Source organism: Mustela nigripes, chromosome 16, assembly GCF_022355385.1.
Source record: "Mustela nigripes isolate SB6536 chromosome 16, MUSNIG.SB6536, whole genome shotgun sequence".
Lineage (NCBI taxonomy): Eukaryota > Metazoa > Chordata > Mammalia > Carnivora > Mustelidae > Mustela > Mustela nigripes.
Genome location: NC_081572.1, coordinates 32,909,902 through 32,933,824, shown reverse-complemented (window position 1 = coordinate 32,933,824; position 23,923 = coordinate 32,909,902). Strand labels below are relative to the sequence as shown.

Sequence of the window (23,923 nt, the reverse complement as noted above, 5' to 3'; positions counted from 1 at the left end):
TTCTTTGTTTTTAAAAATCCTACGGGCCCTAATATCTACTAGATATTAGTTTATCATGCATTTTTACTTACACAGTACTTGAGATCAGAGATGTTTACATTGACCCCAGTTGACCTCTTTAAATTCTCATCATGAGACACTACAACTTGCTCATCTTTTGTGATATGGCAGTCCAATTCCAGCATATCAGTTCCAATTGTAACTGCACTGAAGAAATGCAGAGAAGAATAATGACATTAGAAAGTTAAGTAAACTTTATTTACATTATATGCACTAGGTGTAAAAATTAGAGGAGTTACAAATCAAATAGCAAAACATCTCATAACCCTAAAATTTCTCTACATTGTCATCTGTTATGATTTATTGATGTCATATTCTAGAGTAAACACAGATTAAGAGAATCATGTTGCCTCTTTCCATAACCAGCTCTCCATATCCAAAGTCTGTAACAGAGACACTTCTTCCCAAGACCATGAGCTGAAGTGTGGAAGGGGTCTCAAACTGAACTGAGCAGGGATCAAAAGATACATGGGTGCCGTGAACCTAAATTCCTTGAGTCCTCTGAGAGCAAGGCCATGGCTCAGAAAAGCTCCACAGTCAATGGCAAAAACCCACCCTATGGTGACCTGGCCTGCAGGGTGACAAGCTGCAGAGTCACTATGACCATCAGAGAAAAGAGATTTACCAAGAAAAGTGATGAAGCCAGGGAGATGCCTTCCACTCTGGATTTGGAGCTACCATGCTGGGCCCTGCAGAACCCCCCGCACTGTCTCCTTCACCCATAGAAGACTACAGAATCTAAGTGGGCTTATAGAGCACTCCAGCAAAGTTGGGATGTCTCTGAAGACTGTCTTGGAACATTTTTGTTCTTTCTTTCCTCTCAATCACTGCTGAGTGGTGTTTTTCTTCACTTATGCACTTAGAGAAATCTTTGGTTTTTCAAGTCAAGTCTCTGAAGTATGTCCACATTTGATCTTTAATTTGTGTCATTCTATAGAACGCTGTCAGTTGTATTTGAATTTAAAAAAAATTGCAGCCAACCTAATATAATGGATAGGATACTGGATCAGAAGATGGGCGCCTGGGTGGCTCAGTGGGTTAAGCCACTGCCTTCGGCTCAGGTCATGATCTCAGGGTCCTGGGATCGAGTCCCGCATCGGGCTCTCTGCTCAGCAGGGAGCCTGCTTCCCTCTCTCTCTCTCTCTCTGCCTGCCTCTCCATCTACTTGTGATTTCTCTCTGCCAAATAAATAAATAAAATCTTTAAAAAAAAAAAGTTAAAAAGGTCTGGATGCCAGTTCCTGCTTTGCTATGAACTTGCTATATAACTATCAAGTAAACGCCTTTCTCTAGGCCTACATTTTCACATTTATAAAATGATAGGATTAAAGAACAAGAAATTGGTGCCAGCCTTTGTCACTTTAATTCAACACAGGATTAGAAATTCTAGCCAGAAAAAATAAAATAAAATAAAATTTAAAAAAAGACAAAAAGAAATCCCAGCCAGAGCAATTAAGTAAGAAAAAAAAAGGAGCTGGGCATCCAAATTGGAAAGGAAGAAGTAAAATTATCTCTGATCAATATGATCTTGTATGTAAAAATATTAAAGATTCTACACACAAAACTGCTAGAATTAATAAACTCACTAAAGTCGCAGAATACAAAAATCAAAACCTGGGGTACCTGGGTGGCTCAGTTGGTTAGGCGTCTGCCTTTGGCTCATGTCATGATCTTGGGATCCTGGGATTGAGCCCTACACTGGGCTCCCTCCTCAGCAGGGAGTCTGCTTCTCCCTCTCTCTCTCTGTCACTCACCCCACCCCCACTTGTGCTCTCTCTCTCAAATAAATAAAATCTTTTTAAAAAATCAACACATGGGGGTACCTGGGTGGCTCAGTGGGTTAAGCCTCTGCCTTTGGCTCAGATCATGATCTCAGGGTCCTGGGACTGAGCCCCACATTGGGCTCTATGCTCAGCGGGGAGCCTGCTTCCCCCTCTCTGTCTGCCTGCCTCTTTGCCTACTTGTGATCTCTCTCTCTGTCAAATAAAGTCTTTCAAAAAAAAAAACAACACACAAAAGTCAGTTACATTTCTATACATTAACAGCGAATGATGTGAAAAGGAAATCATAAAACAATCCATTTGTAATAGCATCAAAAAAATAAAAAGACTGGGGTGCTTGCATGGCTCAGTCAGTCAAGTGTCCGACTCTTGATTTCAGCTCAGGACATGATCTTAGGGTTATGAGATTGAGCCCCACATCGGACTCTGTGTGGGGCATGGAACCTGCTTAAGATTCTCTCTTTTCCTCTCTCTCTCCCCCCGACCCTAAAAAACAAAAACAAAAACAAAAACAAAAAAAACTTAGGAATTAGCCAAGGAAGTAAGAGACTTGTACAATGAAAGCTGTAAAACATTGCTGAAAGAAATTAAAGGAGATATATATATATAAATGGAAAGACATCCCATATTCATGGATTAGAATACTTAATATTAAGATACATGGATCTATACATTCAGTGCAACTCTTATCAAAATCCCAATGATTTTGCAAAAACTTTTTTTGCAAAAATAGAAAATTTTTCCATTCTAAAATGCCTGAGGAGCATTTAGCTGGCTCAGTTGGAAGAGCATGTGACTTTTGAAAGTGGGGTTGTGAGTTTGAGCCCCATGTTAGTAAAAGAAAAAACTGTGAAATGCATATGAAATCTCAGGGAAACCCAAAGAGTAAAAATAATCTTGAAAAAGAAGAGGGGTGCCTGGGTGGCTCAGTTGGTTGAGCAGATGCCTTTGGCTCAGTCCTGGGATCAAGTCTTGCATTGGGCTGCTTGCTCAGCAGGGAGCCTGCTTCTCCCTCTGCCTGCTGCTCCCCTGCTTGTGCTCTATCAAATAAATAAATAAAATCTTTAAAAAAAAAAAAAGAAGAACAGAGTTGGAAGACTCACACTTCCTGATTTCAGTACCTACTACAAAGCTACAGTAATCAAAGCAATATGGTGCTGGCATAAAGACAAACATATAAATCAATGAAATAGAGTCCAGATATAAGCCCTCTTATATATTGTCAAATGATTTTCAACCATTCAATGGGGAAAGGGCAATCTCTTCAACAAATGGTGCTGAGAAAACTGGATACCCACATGTAGAAGAATGAAGTTGGATCCTTCACTAACACCATATCAAAAAATAAACCCAAAATTGATCAAAGACCTAATCATAACACCTAAAATGAAAAACCTCTTAAAAGACAACATACAGGAAAAGCTTCCCTACACTGGATTTGGCACGACTTCTTGGCTATGACACCAAAAGCACAGGCAACAAAAGAAAAAAAAAGACAAATTGTACTTCATCAAAATTAAGAACTTTGTGCACCAAGGAGCTCTATCAACAAAGTAAAAAGGTAGCCCACACAAACCATCAGAGACTCTTAATCATAGGAAACAAACTGAGGGTTCCTGGAGGGGTGTGGGTGAGGGGATGGGGCAAATGGGAGATGGACATTAAGGAAGGTATGTGATGGGGCACCTGGGTGGCTCAGTGGGTTAAAGCCTCTGCCTTCGGCTCAGGTCATGATCCCAGGGTCCTGGGATAGAGCCCCGCATCGGGCTCTCTGCTCAGCAGGGAACCTGCTTCCCCCTCTCTCTCTCTGCCTGCCTCTCTGCCTACTTGTGATCTCTGTCAAATAAATAAATAAATATTAAAAAAAAAAAAAAAAGGAAGGCATGTGATGTAATGGACACTGGGTACTATACAAGACTGATAAATCACTGAACTCTATCTCTGAAGCTAATAGTACATCATACATTAATTAATTGAATTTTAAAAAGTGAAAAAAAAAAGTAGCCTACAGAATGGGAGAAAATACATGCAAATCATCTATGTGATAAAGGATTAATAGCCACAGTATATAAAGAACTCCTAAACCTCAACAACAATGTAACCTGATTCAAAAATGGGGAAAGTACTTGAATAGACATTTCTCCAAAGAAGACATGCCAATAAGCACATGGAAAGATCACTAATCATTAGTGAAATCCTGTCAAAACCACAATAAGAGGGGCAACTGGCTAGCTCAGCTGGAAGACTGTGCAAATCTTGATCTCAGGGTTGTTAAGTTTGAGCCCCACAATGGGTGTAGAGATTACTTAAAATAAATCAATAAATAAACAAACTTTTTGAAAAAAAAAACACAATTAGTTTTTTGGGGGGTGGCTATTATTAAAAAGAGAAGGAAGGAAGAAAAGAGAAAAAAAATAGTATTGGCCAGGATGTGGAGATATTGGAACCCTTATATATTGTTGGTGGGAATATAAAATGGCAGTTTCTCAAGAAAATTAAACATTGATTTACCATATGATCCAGCAATTCCACTTCTAGGTATACACAGAAAAGATTTGAAAGAAGGGAGTTAAAGAAATATTTATACGACCATATTCATAGAAGAATTGTTCATAACAGCCAAAAGTAGAAGCAACTTAACTGTCTATCAACTAATGAATAGATAAACAAAATATGGTATATACCTAAAAAGAAATATTATTCAGCCTTAAAAAGGAAAGGAATTCTGGGGAGCCTGACTATCTGCCTCAGTTGGTAGAGTATGTGACTCTTGATCTCGGAGTTGTACGTTTGAGGCCCATGTTGGGTGGAGAGATTACTTAAAAAATAAAAAAATCTTTAAAAAAAAGAAAGAGGAAGGGAATTTTGGTATATGCCACAACGTGAGTGAGCAAATCTTTAAAACATTATGCTAGGTGAAAAAAGCCAAAAACAAAAATATAAATATTTAATGTTTCCACACTTATTTAAATGTACCTAAAATAGATTAATAGAAATAAAAGTAGAATGGTGGTCACCAGAGCCTGGTGGGGAGGGAGTTAGGGAATTATTACTGAATGGGTCCAGAGTTTTGGTATGGAAAAAAGTTCTGGAGATGAATAGTGGTGATAGTTCCATAACAACGGGATTGTATTTAAGGACACTGAACTGTACACTTAAAAACAGTTAAAATGGGGGGCGCCTGGGTGGCTCAGTGGGTTAAGCCGCTGCCTTCGGCTCAGGTCATGATCTCAGGGTCCTGGGATCGAGTCCCGCATCGGGCTCTCTGCTCAGCAGGGAGTCTGCTTCCTCCTCTCTCTCTCTCTGCCTGCCTCTCTGCCTACTTGTGATCTCTCTCTGTCGAATAAATAAATAAAATCTTTAAAAAAAAAAAACAACAGTTAAAATGGTAAGTTTTATTTTATGTATATTTTATTGTGATAAAATAAAATTTTAACTTAAAAAAAAAAGAAAAAAATTGAAAGGATTAGATCAGACAATCTCTAAGCTTCCTTTCACAGTCGAGATCCTATGACTTTTACAAAGGGATTATCACAGTGGTTAAGGAGTACAAACACTGCACGAAAAAGGGTAAATATGTGAGGTGATGGGTATGTTAATTACCTTGATGGTGAGAATCCTTTCACAATGTATACACATATCAAATCATCACATTTTATATGAAATATAATTTGTCAGTTATACCTCAAGAAAGTTGGGGGATAAAGAGCACAGACACTGGCTCCACCACTTACTTGGGCAAGTTATTTAGCTTCTTCACGCTTCAGTTTCCTTACTTGCAAAACAGTGATGATAATATCAGCTCTCTATACCTCCTCCCCACTTTGCACCTTACACCCCAAACACCCCCACACTTTCAATACTCTTCTGCCTGAAATGTCTTTTGCAAGAAAAACACTATACAGTAAAATAACAGATGCACATCTGAACAGGCACTTCACAGATGAGGATTTCCAAATGGCCAGTAAGTGTATGAATAGATGTTCAACATCAAAATTCAACAGGGAAATGTAAATTAAAACCACAATGAGATAGCACTACATAGCCACAACAGTGGCTAAAATTAAAAGGACTGACAACAAAGTAGAAAGACAGTGGAGGACTGGAACTCTATATAGAGTACAATCATTTTAGAAGGTATAAATGTAGACCTACTCTATGATCCTGCATTTCCACTTCTGCTAAGTATATATCTGAGAGGAATTAATGCATTTGGCTGTTAAAAAACAAATAACAGGGACACCTGGGTGGCTACCTCGGTTAAGCGTCTACCTTCAGCTCAGGTCATGATCCCAGGATTCTTGGATCAAGTTCTGCATCAGGCTCCCTGCCCAGGGGAGAGTTGGCTTCTCCCTCTCCCTTTGCCTCCTGCTCCCCCTGCTGATGCTCTCTTTCTCACTTACTCACCTTCTCGCTCTCAAATAAATAAATAAAATCTTTAAAAAAACCTAACATTATTTCACACATCATGGATAAATCTTACAGATACAAAATGAAGAAAGAAAAGCCAGAGACAAAAGTATAAATACGGTATGATCACACTTATGTTATCGAGAACAAGCAAAATCAAATCATCATAATAGAAATTAGAATAATGGCCTTCTAGGGGCAAGTAATGAAATCTTTAAAAAAAAAAAAGTGGTAGAAATGTTCTACATCTTTATATAAGTGAGGGTTACAAAGATATATACATTATGTTTATATTTACTGGGCTATATACTTAGATTGTGCATTTTATGGAATATATAGTATGGAATGTATATAACAGTAACAGGTTTTTAAAAGTTTTTCTTCCCTTATCTGCTCTTTTTTTTTTAAAGGTATATAGATATATATATTTTTAAGATTTTATTTATTTATTTGACAGACAGAGATCACAAGCAGGCAGAGAGGCAGGCAGAGAGAGAGGGGGAAGCAGGCTCCCCGCTGAGCAGAGAGCCCGATGTGGGGCTTCATCCCAGGACCCTGAGACCATGACCTGAGCGGAAGGCAGAGGCCTTAACCCACTGAGCCACCCAGGCGCCCCTTATCTGCTAACTCTTAACTCATCCTTCAGGTCTAAGCTTAGAAACCACTTCGGGATATCTTTCCCAATCCCCCCAGATTAGATGGGGTCACTAGTTTACATACTGCTAAATTGCCAGGACTTCCTGTAGCACCCTGTGTTTATTCTTTTTTTTTTTTTTTAAAGATTTTATTTATTCGATAGATCACAAGTAGGCAGAGAGGCAGGCAGAGAGAGAGGAGGAAGCAGGCTCCCTGCTGAGCAGAGAACCCGATGTGGGGCTCGATCCCAGGACCCTGAGATCATGACCTGAGCCTAAGGCAGCGGCTTAACCCACTGAGCCACCCAGGCGCCCCCCCTGTGTTTATTCTGTCATAGTATTTACCACACTGTTTTGAACCTATCTATTTATCTCCCCTTGCCCAGTGAGACAGGAGTTCTTTAAGTAAAGGGTTTGTGGGCGATGACTGGTTTACTCTTACATTCCTAGTGCCCAAGCACAGGACCTGGCACAGCTGGTACTCCATAAATATTTGTTTAAAAAACTCTACGTGGGGCGCCTGGGTGGCTCAGTGGGTTAAGCCGCTGCCTTCGGCTCAGGTCATGATCTCAGCGTCCTGGGATCGAGTCCCGCATCGGGCTCTCTGCTCCGCGGAGAGCCTGCTTTCCTCTCTCTCTCTCTCTGCCTGCCTCTCAGTCTACTTGTGATTTCTCTCTGTCAAATAAATACTTAAAAAAAAAAAAATTAAAAAAAAAAATTAAAAAACTCTACGTAAAATGCCCACCTAACACTTTATGCACTAATCACCATGGGTGACATTTCAAGATGAAGAAAAGTAAACATGGGTGGAGCAGGGAGAAAGTTTTAGAAAGAAATAACTTTTCTTTTCAAAATTCAATAATGGAAAGAGTAAGAGCTGTGGTGAGTGGAATAGGGTGAGAAGATACAAAAGTAGATAAATTATGTTTGTGCAATAGATTCCCATGCACTTGAACTGTTTACTGGTGGCTTTATATGAGGTCAGGTCTCTACAGTAAGACTGAATTCCTAGAGAGGAAAGGCCTATGTCTTCTCCATACTTTCTTATGTTTGTGTTGTTGGGAACATCACAGGTATCCAACACATTTCTAAATGAGTGGACTAAAGCCATGTTTTACTTATCTATTAGATATCTATTAACATTTTAAATTTTAATTATTATCCTGCTAGCATCTAAATGATCATCAGTGATAATCCATATCCATAGTAAGTACTATTCTTTTTTTTTTAAGATTTTATTTATTTGACAGACAGAGATCACAAGTAGGCAGAGAGGCAAGCAGAGAGAGAGAGAGAGAGAGGAGGAAGCAGGCTCCCCACTGAACATAGAGCCCGATGTGGGGCTCGATCCCACGACCCTGGGATCATGACCTGAGCCGAAAGCAGAGGCTTTAATCCACTGAGCCACCCAGGCACCCAGTAAGCACTATTCTTAAAAGAATAAATATTCACATGGAATGGCATTTTTGAAGTATATCTGAATGAAAAAAGCAGGTAAGATAGGATCCTTGTGATGTAAAATAAAGTTTATGTATAATTTTGTTTGATTTGGAAAAATAATTTTTTAAAAAAGATTTTATTTATTTGACAGAGAGAGATCACAAGTAGGCAAAGAGGCAAGCAGAGAGAGAGAGAGAGAGGAGGAAGCAGGCTCCCTGCCAAGCAGAGAGCCCGATGCAGGACTCAATCCCAGAACCCTGAGATCATGACCTGAGTGGAAGGCAGAGGCTTAACCCACTGAGCCACCCAGGTGCCCTGGAAAAATAATTTTTTAATTGAAGTGTAGTTTATATATTAAAAAACTAGAAAAGATACAGGCCAAATTGTTACAGGGCTTATCTCTAGTAAGTTGTATTTCTGGGACTGGAACTAGAGATTTGAGCAGGCCAATTTTTTACATCACATAGATTGCTTGAATTTTTGTTGTTTTTTTCTTTCTTTGAGAGAGGGAGACAGCATGAGAGAGAGAGAGCACAGCATGAGCAGGGGAGAAAGGCAGAGGGAAAGGGAGAAACAGGCTGTCCAGGGAGCAGGGAGTCCAACATGGGGCCCATCCCAGGACCCCAGGATCATGACCTGAGCCGAAGGCAGACACCTAACTGACTGAGTCACCCAGGCGCCCCCTTTTTATTTTTAGTTTTTAAGATTTTATTTATTTATTTGTCAAAGGGAGAGTGAGAGAACATAAGCATGAGAAGCAGCAGGCTCCCTGCTGAGCAAGGAGGCCAATGCAGGACTCCATCCCAGGACCCTGAGATCATGACCTGAGCCTAAGGCAGAGACTTAATGCATTGAGGCACCCAGACATCCAGAATTATTTGTTTTTAGAATATAAACTTCTAAAGTGGCAAAATAAGGATACTTCATTATTAATATATTATATCTAAAAGACAATATTTTGGACACCAATTTACTGATCACCAACAGAATGAATTACAGCAGGAATTTAATCTATGAAAAACGGAACATCCTTTTAAATACATAAGCACTCACGATTCTTATTTTGCCTCTGATCTCCTAAGTGGAATGAATGTACCTTCTGTTTTATACTTAAGCTTGAAACACAGAATATAAATGATATAAAAATGCAAATATAAATTTGTATATAAATATATCAATTAAGGAATAAAGTTTTAGCAATTGAGTAAACGTTTCTTAATGTTTTTAAAACAAACTAACTTGGTTCCTTAATGTAATTCTTACTAAGATATAAATAACTAACTTTATGTGTCCTCTTCTAAAGGATCTCCACCTTTAAAAGAGAATATTTATTGGTCAGTGTGTGCTAGAACCACAAATGTGTAAAAATAAAATGCAAAAAGAAGCAAACAAAAACAGTTTTTGGTAGATTTACTTTTCTGTATTTTTTAATTTCCTTAAATATTTTTTAAAAAAGAATAAGAAATGTAGATTTTAAAAAAAGAATAAGAAATTTTTAAAAAAAGAATAAGAAAATTTTTAAAAAAGAATAAGAAATGTAGAAACTGTAAACAATATATGTAGCTAGCAAATAGTTTTGAAATAAAATCCTGAAATCCTTCATATAGCTTTTTTTTTTTTTAAGATTTTATTTATTTATTTGACAGAGAGAGATCACCACTAGGTAGAGAGGCAGGCAGAGAGAAAGAGGAGGAAGCAGGCTCCCCACTGAGCAGAGAGCCCAATGCGGGACTCGATCCCAGGACCCTGAGATAATGACCCGAGCCAAAGGCAGCGGCTTAAGCCACTGACCCACCCAGGCGCCCTCCTTCATATAGCTTAAAAAAAAAAAATTGGTACTACTGATTTTTGGTCATGTGCATATCTTTCTTTTGTTATTATTGGTTTTTTGTATGTGTATGTGAAGGGGAGTAAGAGCAGTGGTTATCTATATTTTCCTGTATTTAAAAAATTCTGCAGGGCACCTGGGTGGCTAAGTCAGTTAAGTGTCTGCCTTCAGTTCAGGTCACGAGAAGGGAGTCTGCTTCTCCCTCTCTCTCTGCCCCTCCACTCTGCTTATGCTCTTTCTCTCTCTCTTTCACTCTATCTCAAATAAATAAAGTTTTTTTAAAAATAAAAAATAAATAAAATAAAGAAATTCTGCATTGGGCTGTGGAGCCTACTTAAAATAATTGATTGATTGATTAATTATTTTTAGTGTATGTGCTGCTAAAGCAAGCACAATAAATACAATTTTAGAAGTTAATTTAAAAAATTAAAAATTAAAATAAAAAATATTTATACCTTTTCCCTGAGAAATCTAAGTTTAAAGTTTCCCTTCAGCTGAAATGTTGGCTGTTTTTAGAAATGTTTAAGAATATGGGGTGCCTGGGTGGCTCAGTGGGTTAAGCCGCTGCCTTTGGCTCAGGTCATGATCTCAGGGTCCTGGGATCGAGTCCCGCATCGGGCTCTCTGCTCAGCAGGGAGCCTGCTTCCTCCTCTCTCTCTTTCTCTCTGCCTGCCTCTCTGCCTACTTGTGATGTGTCTCTGTCAAATAAATAAAAAAATAAAAAATCTTTAAAAAAAAAAGAAATGTTTAAGAATTATATAAAACATATTTTCTAGGGGCGCCTGGGTGGCTCAGTGGGTTAAAGGCTCTGCCTTCAGCTCAGGTCATGATCCCAGGGTTCTGGGATTGAGCCCCACATCGTGCTCCCTGCTCAGCAGGGAGCCTGCTTCTCCCCACCCCGCCTCTCTGCCTACTCTCTGTCTGTCAAATAAATAAATAAAATCTTAAAAAAATATTTCTATTTACTCTATGCTTATCTCTTATCAATAAGCTAGTAAAACTTTAAAGCAATAGTAAATGAGTACATCCAGGACAATTTGTAAATTCTCCTAACAAAATTATCCTAAATTTGATATACAAATAGCTAGAACATAGCTAGAAAAGGGAAATTTTTTTAATCAGTTTGGCCTTCAAAATTTCCCAAATATGATAAAATGCATCTGCCAGATATTTTATAGCTGAATTTTTTAAAAAATATTTATTTATCTTAGAGCAAGAAAGAGAATGTGAGCAAGCAGGGGAGGGGCAGAAGGAGAAAGAGGGAGAGCATTTCAAGCAGACTCCCTGCTGAGCATGGAGCCCCACTTGGGGCTCCATCTCATGACCCTGAGATCGTGACCTGAGCAAAAATCAAGAGTCCCACTCTTAACCCACTGAACCACCCACATGCCCCCAAATAGCTGATTTTCTGACAAGCTGATTACAGACAGAATAGGGGACGTCAAGGGGCGCCTGGGTGGCTCAGTGGGCTAAAGCCTTTGCTTTCGGCTCAGGTCATGATCCCAGGGTCCTGGGTTCGAGCCCCATATCAGCTCTGCTCAGCAGGGAACCTGCTTTCCTCTCTCTCTCTGCCTGCCTCTCTGCCTACTTGTGATCTCTGTCAAATAAATAAAACTAAAAAAAAAAAAAAAGAAAAGAAAAAGACAAAGGGGAGTCAAGGCTTCAACATTACCAGAAAAAGAAATAAAAACTCTACCTCTAAAAGACGTGAAATTCCTTGAAACTCCACAGGAACAATACACGAACAATTTAAAACAGACCCTATACACTATATGTTAAACTCTATTTAGAATTTAAATAAAAAACTGGAAAAATTAAAAATAGTAAACCCCAAAACAAACAAATAAATAACAGACCCTATATTAAGGCATTTATTTGAATGTCATTTATTCATCACACCCCTGAGGTTTGTTATTATTCCCATTTCATAGATGAGAAATTAGTATTGTATTAATTAGATATTCTGAAAAATGTATCATGAGAACTAGGTCACTGATTAATTACTTTGACTGTCTGCCAACTTACACTTCCAGCTACTGCTAAAACAATTTGTTTCTTTCTTTTACCATTCATGTTAATACCATGGGGATCATATTGTCCTAGGGGTATTTACAAAGGCGGCCTGGTTTAATAACCTAGTTTTATTAGCTCTTAAGAGCTAGATTTTACATACTCAAGGGCTTAGTGACTCCGTGTGTATGTGTGTGTGTGTGTGTGTGTGTAGTACAATTCCTTAGTTTCTGGTTTACCTCTTATATTGGATGGTTTCTGTCTCCTTCATTTGTCTTCTGTTAATGTTCTTTGATCTTGAGTGCCCCATCCCACATCTCGGTTCAGTAAGCCACTAGTGAGAGTCTATTAGCATCATAATTAGGTGTTAGGGGTTAAGAGATTAATATGGAAAGATTCTTGCTCTCAAAGGAATTACAGAAGAGCCATATTCATAACCTAAGGTGTTTGTGAAAGCATTTTATAAACCATATTACAGGACTTTTTATAAATTGTGACATACAAAAAGGAAAAGGAAAAGAGAAGCAAAGGAAAGGAGAGGAGAGGAGGAAGGAAGGGAAAGGGGGAGGGAGAGAGGGAGAGAGAGAGGGAGGGAGAAAGGAAGGAAGGAAGGAATTGTGAGATATAATCATTTCTCTTCAGTCCTAATTATTCTTTTTCCTAATTTTTGGTGTTTTTTTTTTTTTTTTTAATAGATGATACCTTTCTTTCCTTTCTTTCTTATTTATTTATTTATTTATTTATTTATTTATTTATTTGAGAGCAAGACATGCTCAGAGCATGAGCCAGGAGAAGGTCAGAGAGCGAAGCAGACTCCCCGTGGAGCTGGGAGCCTGATGTGGGACTCAATCCCGGGACTCCGGGATCATGACCCGAGATGAAGGCAGTCGTCCAACCAACTAAGCCACCCAGGCGTCCCAGTGTGTTTTTTTTTTTAAGATACTATTTATTAATTTGAGAGAGTATGAGCAGGGAGGGGAAGGGAGAGAGGGAGTGGGACAAGTAGAAGTAGACTCCCCACTGAGCAGGAAGCTCTATGTGAGGCTCACTCCCAGGACACCAAGATCATGACCTGAGCTGAAGGCAGAGGCATAACTGACTGAGCCACCCAGGTGCCCCAATCCTAATTACTTCTTTAGACCCACTATAATGAATTAATCTTCCATACATTCTTTCAGTTTCCTAAATACATCTTGTCTATAGACCCTCGAATCTTAATCTCAAACATTTAACATTTCTTCCCCTTCCTTTTTTTTTTTTTTTTTGAGTAATCTCTACTCAATGTGTAATCAATGTGGGGCTTGAACTCACAACCCCAAGATCAAGAACTGCATGTCCTCTGGACTGAGACAGCCAGGTGCCCCAAACACTTCACGTTTTAAAAATAGTTTCTTGGGGCATCTGGGTGGCTCAGTGGGTTAAGCATCTGCCTTTGGCCCAGGTCCTGGGATGGAGTCCTGAGTCAGGCTGAGGTGAGAAGCAGGTGAGTCTGCTTCTCCCTCTCCCTCTGCTTCTCTCCCCAGTTCGAGTTTGCTCTCTCTCAAATAAATAAAATCTTAAAAAGTAATAGAAATAATAAAAATAGCTTCTTCCTCTATACCAAATGGTAACTTCTCTAGTCTTAGTATCTTTTCAATTTTCTGGTTAATCTTAACCAGCCTTCCCCCACCAATTATTTATTTTTTCTCTAATATCGTCTTGTTTTCACTTCCATGTCATAATATTAAGCTTTGTGAAGTGTTTACACATGCACATAAATAAGATCTAAGTTTTAGCTGCTCATTATATTTTTACTCTTTCTCCCTCAACTACTTATCGTATCAAAGATATACCCTACTTTTAAGCACAGTATCTGTCTTTTGCCAAGTATATATTATAATTCCACCTTTTTAATATACTGTGCCTTGAAAAGAGTATGTTTACGTGATTTTTTTTCTTGTTGCTCATGAAGCAGGTATTAAAAAAAAAAAAACAAAAACCTCCTAAGCATCCCACAGTTAAAATATTCTACTAACAGAATACTTATAAATGAAAACAAAAGTATGTATTGATAGCAAGAGCACTGATCTATAAGATAAAACACAAAAACCACCACCAACAACAAAATTTTAAGAGGTTAAAATTAAGGGGCACCTGGGTGGCTCAGCTGGTGAACCGTCAGACTCTTGATTTTGGCTTGGGGTCTCAGGGTCATGAGATGGAGCTCCAACTGGGCCTTCATGCTCAGTGGGGAATCTGCTTGAGAGTCTCTCCCTCCACCCCTCCCTCCATTCACACACACTTATGAGTTGTCTCTCAAATAAATCTTTAAAAAAGCGGGGGGAGAGGGGTTTCTGGGTGGCTCAGTCGTTAAGCACCGCCTTTGGCTCAGGTCATGATCCCAGGATCCGGGGATCGAGCCGGGCATCTGGCTCCCCCACTCAAGAGGGAAGCCTGCATCTCCCTTTCCCACTCCCTCTGCTTGTGTTCCCTCTCTCTCTGTCAAATAAATAAATATAATCTGAAGATGGGAAATGTAATGTTGTATCTAGCAAGTAAAAACCATCCAAGTAGGGGCGCCTGGGTGGCTCAGTGGGTTAAAGCCTCTGTCATTGGCTCAGGTCATGATCCCAGGGTCCTGGGATTGAGCCCCACATCATGCTCTCTGCTCAGTGGGGAGCCTGCTTCCTCCTCTCTCTCTCTGCCTGCCTCTCTGCCTACTTGTAATCTCTGCCTGTTAAATAAATAAATAAAATCTTTAAAAAAAAAAAAAAAACCATCCAAGTAAGACAATTCTTTTTTTTTAAGATTTTATTTATTTATTTATTTATTTATTTATTTTTAAAGATTTTATTTATTTATTTGACAGGCAGAGACCACAAGTAGACAGAGAAGCAGGCAGAGAGAGAGGAGGAAGCAGGCTCCCCGCCGAGCAGAGAGCCTGATGTGGGGCTCGATTCCAGGACTCTGGGATCATGACCTGAGCCAAAGGCAGAGGCTTTAACCCACTGAGCCACCCAGGTGCCCCAAGACATTCTTTAAATATCAAAAAGGATTTCAGTTGATTAAAATCTTCAAAGATAAAAATATTTATACCTCATCCTTAAAAATAATTTATTATATAAATGTACCATTCTAAGAAACAGTTTATTATATAATCAAGTATTTTAATTTCATAAATAAGGGTGGTTAGTAAAAATTTAGCAAAAAATATGGGGGAAACTTACAAAATAATATACCTTAAACATAAAAAAGGCTAAAATCACTCAAAGTTATAAATAAATATTTTTTCCCCAGGTAATATATATCACTACATGCCTGGGAACAAATATTTGTTAAATCATAGTATATGGGGGGGAGGTATGTGTATGTGTGTATGCGTCTCAGTATAAACTGCACAAATACAATTATATATATACACATTATATATGTTATATATATATCTAATTATATCTAGATGTATACATTATATAGTTATCTAAAGATACCCACATATATGATTTTAGTAGAGAAGATAACATAAAGTAACTTACTTTATTTTACTGTATTTTATTTTGACTTAAAATAAGTTAAATTATTTTGTTTCAGAATCTGGAAAGTTTTTTCCACAGACAGGAGGAAAGTTTTTGCATTTTTAGGGTTTTAGAGCATCTGGTGATTATAGCCAAAGGTATTGTATTGGAGAAGAGGAAGAATAAGCAATGACAAACACAGGAGGCTAGGATTTAGATGAAACTAGAATATGGAGAAGCAGCGCATTTGGAACTGGAAACAGGAAAAATAAACTCAGGTGTCTTTGTTATTTTTAAGTAATCTCTATACCCAATGTGCGGCTCGATCTTACAATCCCAAGATTAAGGGTCACATGCTCTACCAACTGAGCCATACAGGGGCCCCTAAATTCTAAGGTACTTTTAAATGATGAGAAACAGAATAAAAACTTAAGCCAGGGGCACCTGGGTGGCTCAGTGGGTTAAAGCCTTGGCCTTTGGCTCAGGTTGTGATTCCAAGGTCCTGGGATCCAGCCCCGCATCAGGCTCTCTGCTCAGCAGGGAACCTAGTTCTACCTCTCTCTGCCTACTTGTGATCTCTGTCTGTCAAATAAATAAATAAAATCTTAAAAAAAAAAAAAGATAGTAATTTTTTAAAAAAAGCCAAATTTTGATTTCTCAGTCCCAATGTATGCATAAAAATATATAAGAAAATATGTTCCCTACTAAATATGGAAAGGTAATGTCTTCCAGGGAATTTAATTTTTTATATCCTCTGCCTTATTTTTCAGGGAAAAGAAAACTGTTTTCACCATTACTATAGACCAATGATGATCATTTACTCTGAGACAGAGAACAAGGTATCAATCAGCTTTTATTCTTATCTCTCCTGCTGCTTCTCTGTGCAGTGCTCTAAAAGAGACCTGAAACATTGGGAAAAAGCTAATTTACCTTTTTAAAAAAAAAATAAGACCAACACTCTTAAGGCTCCAAACAAGACCGGATCACAGCTTCAGGTCAGTAGAAGAATTACAGGGCAGACACATAATCCTATTCATAAACAGCAACCAGTGTTAACAGTTGTTTCATTTTCTTCTTTTCTCTTCTCTCCAAGACTAATTAGCATTACACACAGTGTATTCCTTGTTACAAATGCCTTCTTTCAGTGTTAGAACTATAGTATCTTTTGATTACCCACAACTCTGATCTAGTTTTTCAGTTATGCAAAAGCCAAACACTCTGTAACACTTCAGACTAGCTAAACTAAAAAAAAAAAAAAAAATAGAAACAACTATCACAAGTGGATGTGACTTGTATACTACCTTCACTTTGTGAATCATCATCACTTCATAGATAAACTATAAAAGAAGACCTTTAAAAAAAAAAGAATACCTTTTTAAATACTTACTGCTGAAAAGCTGCCATTGTATTCTCCAAATTTTCTCCAGCACCTGTGAAAACATTAAATTTAAATTTCATTTACTAGCTAATTTCAACTTTTAAAAAAAATTTAAAAATTTTTAAAGATTTTATTAATTTATTTGAGAGAGCACACACATGCACAGGAGTTGGAGGGAGAAGTGGAAGGCAGAGGGAGAGAGAGAAGCCGACTCCCCTCTGAGCAGGGCTCAGGGCCCAATCCCAGGACCCTGGGACCATGATTTATGAAGGCAGATGCTTAACTGACTGAGCCACTCAGGCTCCCCTAATTTGAACTTTTTAATTTTTCCAGAAATTAACTTTAATAAGCTACATCTAGTGAATCTCGATGTTTACATACTGTATAGACATTACAAATTTTTTTTTAAGATTTTATTTATTTATTTGACAGAGAGAAATCACAAGTAGACGGAGAGGCAGGCAGAGAGAGAGAGGGAAGCAGGCTCCCTGCTGAGCAGAGAGCCCGATGCAGGACTCGATCCCAGGACCCTGAGATCATGACCTGAGCCGAAGGCAGTGGCTTAACCCACTGAGCCACCCAGGCGCCCCGGCATTACAAGTTTTTTAAAGAATGTAATAGTATTTTGAATTCTTTTTGGCTGCACCAGGAAGAGTCAAAAATTAAAACAAAGCCGCAGCAACACAGAAAGGTTAGAACCTAAACATGTTTTTTAAGCTACAATATCTGCTCGTCAGAGGAAAGACAGAAGAGGACCTGGTATGTGTATATATATATATCCTCAGAAACAGTTAATCTATCTCTTCTGCATCCCCAAACTCTCTTATGCATCTCTCTAGTAAGAATTTATCACATTATAGCATAAATTATAAAACTGACTCCTTCTTTTCCTATGAATTACTGAAAATAAGTTCCTGTTTTAATCGCTTTGTGAAGACAACATAGTGCAGTAGTTAAAGGTGGAGTTAGGATCTTTGCTCACAAATCTACTTGATATTTGCATGACCTTGGGAAAGTTACAAAACTTCCCTGAGGCTGAGCTTACTTATCTGTAAGAATGAGGGATGCCTAGCTATCTTAGTGGAGTGTGAGATTCTTGATCTCAGGGTTGTGTGCTTGAGCCTCACACTGAGAGTAGAGATTACATTTTAAAAATTAGCATTAAAAAAAATTTTTTTATTAAGTCTACCCCCAAAGTAGGGCTCAACCTCATGACCCCAAGATTAAGAGTCACATGTTCTACTGACTGAGCCAGGAGCTTCCCCACAAAAATAAAAATCTTAAAAAAGATAAAAAAAAAAAGAATGAGGATAAAGGTTGGCACCTATTTCATAGGATTGGTGTAGTTAAATGAATTCACATGTCAGGTGTCCTACGTCATCAATTCGAAAAATGAGTTTTTCCCTTTTAACATCTCATAAGTTAGGATGCATTTTACAACAGATGGTGTGTAATGGTTTTTTTTAAAGACCTTAGAGAGAGTCTTTTTTTTTTTTAAGATTTTTATTTATTTATTTGACAAAGATAGACACAGTGAGAGAGGGAACACAAGCAGGGATATTAGGAGTGGGAGAAGCAGGCCTCCTGCTGAGCAGGGACCCAGATTTGGGGCTCGATCCCAGGACCCTGGGATTATAACCTGAGCCAAAGGCAGACACTTAACAACTGAGCCACCCATGCGCCCCAGATGGTGAATAGTAGTTTACTTGGCAAGATTTTCTCTCTCTTAGCAGTATGTTAAATATGTGCATTTTAGGGGTGCCTGTGTGGCTCAGTCAGTTAAGTGTCCGACTCTTGCTTTTGGCTCAGGTAATGATCTCATGAGTGCAAGACTGAGCCATGTGTTGGGCTCTGTGCTGGAGTTGGGGTCTGCTTAAGATTCTTTCTCTCCCTCTCTCCCTCTGCCCCTCCCCTACCTCAAAAAGAAAAGAAAATGTGCATTTTATAATTAATGGCATTAGAGTTAATGAAATAGTTAATATTCTGTGAAAGTAAAGGATTACTGCTATTATTATTGCTATTGCCACTGTTACAGTAACTGGTACTTGGTGGATGTCCACTGACTCATGAGTAACAAATATTGCAATGACAAAAAGGACACAGATAAAAAGTATCTAATTATCTAATATTATATATACTAGGTAGAATCAATTAACATAACACGCTAACCATAAGATTTAAAATATTTTAAAACTAAAAGATTTCAGTTTTTTTTTTAAGATTTTATTTATTTATTTGTCAGAGAGAGAGGGAGAGAGAGCGAGCACAGGCAGACAGAATGGCAGGCAGAGGCAGAGGGAGAAGCAGGCTTCCCGCCAAGCAAGGAGCCTGATGTGGGACTCGATCCCAGGATGCTGGGATCATGACCCGAGCCGAAGGCAGCCGCTCAACCAACTGAGCCACCCAGGCGTCCCAGATTTCAGTATTATTAAATTATTAATGGAATGTACAGGAAAAATACTTAGGAAATATTTGTCCAAATAATTAAGAAAAACAGCCCATTTCTTTTTAGCAAAAAGAAACACTTCAAGTTTATGACACTGTTCAAGTATTAGCATTAAAATGTTTCACATACAATACCACCTGGACATATTTGTGAGAGTATTAGAATTTTCTTCTCTTATATTGTTAGATTGTGCTTCCATGGCAACCTAATTAATAATCAGTAGAAACACAAAGTATGAAGAAATGAATATATTAGCTGAATGTTCTACAGTTCCATAGTTCAGTAGAGAGAAAGGAATACCCATGTAAAAAAAGCTACTTTGATTTTAGGTTTATTTTAGTCACTACAGTTGATGCACAAAAGAAAACAGATGAAGTAATTCTGAAGATTATAGCTTTTGTAAAAATAAGTGCTCTTTAAAAAGAAGTAAGTGCTCTTTCAAGGTTAAATGACTTTTTCTGTTTCTTTCTTTCTTTTTTTTTGTATAAGATTTTATTTATTTGACAGAGAGAAATCACAAGTAGTCAGAGAGGCAGGCGGGGGGGGGGGGGGGGGGGGAGCAGGCTCCCTGCTGATTAGAGAGCCTGATGTGGGGCTCAATCCCAGGACCCTGAGATCGTGACCTGAACTGAAGGCAGAGGCTTAACCCACTCAGCCACCCAGGTGGGGTTAAGATTTCCTTAACTTTATTTATTTACTGGACAGAGAGAGAGAGGGAGAAGCGGGCTCCCTGCAGAGTGGGAAGCCCAACTTGGGGCTTGATCCCAGGACCCCGGGATCACAACCTGAGCCGAATGTGATGTTTAACCAACTGAGCCACCTAAGTGTCCAGTTAAGTGACTTTTAAAAATCTAGTTGGTGTTGGGGTACCTGGGTGACTCAGTCGGTTAAGCCTCTGATTCTTGATTTCAGCTCAGGTCATGATCTCAGAGTGGTGAGATCAAGCTCCATGTTGGGCTCTGCACTGGTGTGGAGTCTTCTTAGGATTCTCTCTCCTTCCCTCTGCCCCTCCTCTCTTTCTCTCTCTCTCTTAAAAAAAAAATCTAGTTGGTATTTGTTTTAGTCAAAAACTATGGAAATATGTTATAATCAAATAATCAATATTTAAGAACAAAACACTCTATACTATGACCAAAAAAGACAAAGAGTACTATTTTTTTGTTAACATTTTATGAAAATTAACTATCTTCCATATTTAACGAAGAGTGGCATTATTTTACATTTTTGCAAATCTCTTTAATGCTTTATAGAAGGCAGCTGCATTCTCCTATCTGTTTCATTCATGTATACCAACCTTCACACAGATAGCCAGTTGGAAAGACTCTTTTTTGATACTGCACCAGAATTTAACAAGTGGTAGTTTCTTTTTCTTTTCTTTTTTTGAAGATTTTATTTATTTATTTGACAGGTGGAGATCGCAAGTAGGCAAAGAGGCAGGCAAAGAGAGAGTGGGAAGAAGGCTCCCCACTGAGCAGAGAGCTCCATTCAGGGGCTCAATCCCAGGACCCTGCGACCATGACCCTGGCAGAAGGCAGCGGCCTAACCCACTGAGCCACCCAGGCACCCAACAGTCATTATTTCTCAAAAGTTCCTTGCAATGTGAAATCTGGACCATATGAATGAGTTTTTATTACTCTATTATATGAAAATCCACTGCTTCATTTTGAACTTTGTTTTTTTAAGTAGGCTCCAAGCCCAGAAGGGCTTAAACTCACAACCCTGAGACAAAACCCGAGCTTAGATCAAGAATCAGCACCCGTAAGTTCATCTTGAACTTTGAATAAATCTTTCACTCATGCATGGTTTTATATCATGCATTGGTCTTTGGAAAATAATAATTCACGGAATCATGCTGATTTTCTAAATATTGACACATTTCATTATACAATATTTTTTAAAGTCACATTTGTTAATTCCTCATCTCATCAGGAAAATCTATAAGAAAGCTATCAAGCTCACAGTGGGGTATACAAGTTTTCCAAATTTCTAATTTTTGCTTGAAACCTCAAATGTAATCATTGGCACTGCCTTAAAATGTAGCTTATTTTTCTTCTAATGACAGACTCATTTTATAATTTTCAAGACTACATCTGCTGAATACTCAAGTCTGAATAACTGGTTTCAGTTTTTTTAAGTAAAAATGGTGTTCTGTGGGAAGAAAATAAGGGCTAATTCAGCTCACAATTCAGATGATTGCATAAGTGCTCTTCCTCAAAATAATCACCATCATACTTTGATATGCAACAAAAGTATTGGGGCGCCTGGGTGGCTCAGTGGGTTAAAGCCTCTGCTTTCGGCTCAGGTCATGATCCCAGGGTCCTGGGATCGAGCCCCACATCGGGCTCTCTGCTCAGCAGGGAGCCTGCTTCCCCCTCTCTCTCTGCCTGCCTCTCTGCCTACTTGTGATCTCTCTCTGTCAAATAAATAAATAAAATCTTAAAAAAAAAAAAAGTATTCTGTATGTACTTCCAATTTTGTCACACAAAATATGAGAAGTTTTGGGGTGCCTGGGTGGCTCAGTGGGTTAAAGCCTCTGCCTTCGGCTCAGGTTATGATCTCAGGGTCCTGGGATCAAGCCCCACATCGGGCTCTATGCTCAGCGGGGAGCCTGCTTCCTCCTCTCTCTCTGTCTGCCCCTCTGCCTACTTGTGATCTCTGTCTATCAAATAAATAAATAAATAAAATCTTTAAAAAAAAAAAAAAAGAGAGAAGTTTTGTGTGGGGTATCCAGTGGCTCAGTCAGTTAAATGTCTGCCTTTGGCTCAGGTCATGATCCCGGAGTTCCGGGATCTAGCCCCAGGTCCATTCTCCACTTGGGGAGTCTGCTTCTCTCTCTGCCCTCACCCAACTTGTGCACATGCATTTGTGCATGGCTCTCTCACTCTCTCAAATTAAAAAAAAAAGTTATCTGTACTGTGCCTGGTTGGTTCAGTTGGTAGAGTATGTGACTCTTGATATCTCAGGGTCATGAGTTGGGTATAGAGCTTACTTAAAATTTAATTAAAAAAAAAAAAAAGACATTCATTTTTAAAAAGTTACGTGTTAAAAAAAAAGTTACGGGGGCTCCTGGCTGGCTCAGTCAGCTAAGCATCTGCCTTCGGGTCAGGTCATGATCCAGGTTCCTGGGATTGAGCCCCACATTGCGCTTCCTGCTCTGCAGGAAGTCTGCTTCTCCCTCTCCCACTCCTCTTGCTTGTGTTCCCTTTCTCTCTGTATCTCTGTGTCAAATAAATAAATAAAATATATTTTTTTAAATGTTACATATATATAGGGCTTAAATGTAATAAAATAATTTTTATTAATACATCAAATATATCCTTAAGTGAAACTACCCTTTAAAATTTTTTAAAAGATTTGGGGCGCCTGGGTGGCTCAGTGGGTTAAGCCGCTGCCTTCGGCTCGGGTCATGATCTCAGGGTCCTGGGATCGAGCCTCGCATCGGGCTCTCTGCTCAGCAGGGAGCCTGCTTCCTCCTCTCTCTCTCTGCCTGCCTCTATGCCTACTTGTGATCTCTCTCTGTCAAATAAATAAATAAAATCTTTAAAAAAAAAAAAAATTTTTTTTAAAGATTTTATTATTTCTTTATTTGTCAGAGAGAGAGAGAGAGAGAGAGAGAGTACAAGCAGAGGGAGTGGCAGACAGAGGGAGAAGCAGGATCCTTGATGAGCAAGGAGCCCAGTGTGGGACTTGATCCCAGGACCCTGGGATCATGACCTCAGCTGAAGGCACACACTTAACAACTGAGCCACCCAGGCATCCTGAAACTGCCTTTAAAAAAAAAAAAAAAAACTGTGAGCACATGATAGTAATCGTTTGTATCTGGGTGATATAGGTTCATGGAGTCTTAATACTTTTGCATATATCTGAATGAAATGATGTTTTGGTTTGGGGAAAACAAGTTAGAAAAAAATAGGATAGAGATTCAGTACTCTCAAATCAATTTTCCCACAGGTAATATAATTTTTACTAATATTTACATTCAGAGTCTGTATGTTTGTCTTTTATGTCTGCTTTTCATATTAATTTTATTATTCATTTAAACCTAACAGCTTAAGCATGAAAACATTAAGATCTTTGATTTTGTAAGTTTATGAAATTAATACCCAGTATTAAATAAAACAATGAGAAGACAATCAAGATATTAATAATTAATAGAAGCTATGCACTGTATTAGCACCTTATATATTATTTCATTAAAACCCACACAACCAGAAAAAAGTTGGGTAGTCACATAGCCAACTAGGGGAACTACAATTCAAGCATAAACTATATATGTTATTCATAGTGGTCCTTATTCCCATATTCTACTTGTTTATAAAGCTTGGAGATAAATTCCACAATGATAACACCTACAAATTACCTGTTAGATTCATATGGTGAAAACCTGGAGAGTAACCAAGGGACTAATTAAAGAGTATGCCATTCCTCTCCAAGGAATTATTTGG

General features: G+C 38.5%; 1 protein-coding gene and 1 long non-coding RNA gene across 5 annotated transcripts in view; one reads left to right on the top strand and one right to left on the bottom strand.

Moving 5' to 3' along the window:
- LOC132004299 (uncharacterized) overlaps positions 1-23,923 on the top strand; it is a 129,505-nt gene that overhangs the window by 65,151 nt on the left and 40,431 nt on the right. For 2 of the 4 annotated variants that reach the window (XR_009400477.1, XR_009400479.1), the window contains one exon: positions 427-4,042. The exons of 1 other annotated variant lie outside the window; for it this stretch is intronic. This is a non-coding gene — a long non-coding RNA (uncharacterized LOC132004299). Of the gene's footprint in view, positions 1-426; positions 4,043-16,424; positions 16,512-23,923 lie in introns of those variants that run through there. One more of the 4 variants, XR_009400482.1, reaches the window with a different exon arrangement.
- Positions 1-23,923, bottom strand: part of GDPD1 (glycerophosphodiester phosphodiesterase domain containing 1) — a 56,632-nt gene that overhangs the window by 25,432 nt on the left and 7,277 nt on the right. The window contains exons 2-3 of the mRNA XM_059380583.1: positions 17,042-17,084; positions 72-207 (exon numbers count right to left, since the gene is read on the bottom strand). Coding sequence (XP_059236566.1) covers positions 72-207; positions 17,042-17,084 — 179 coding nt within the window. The remainder of the gene's footprint in view (positions 1-71; positions 208-17,041; positions 17,085-23,923) is intronic.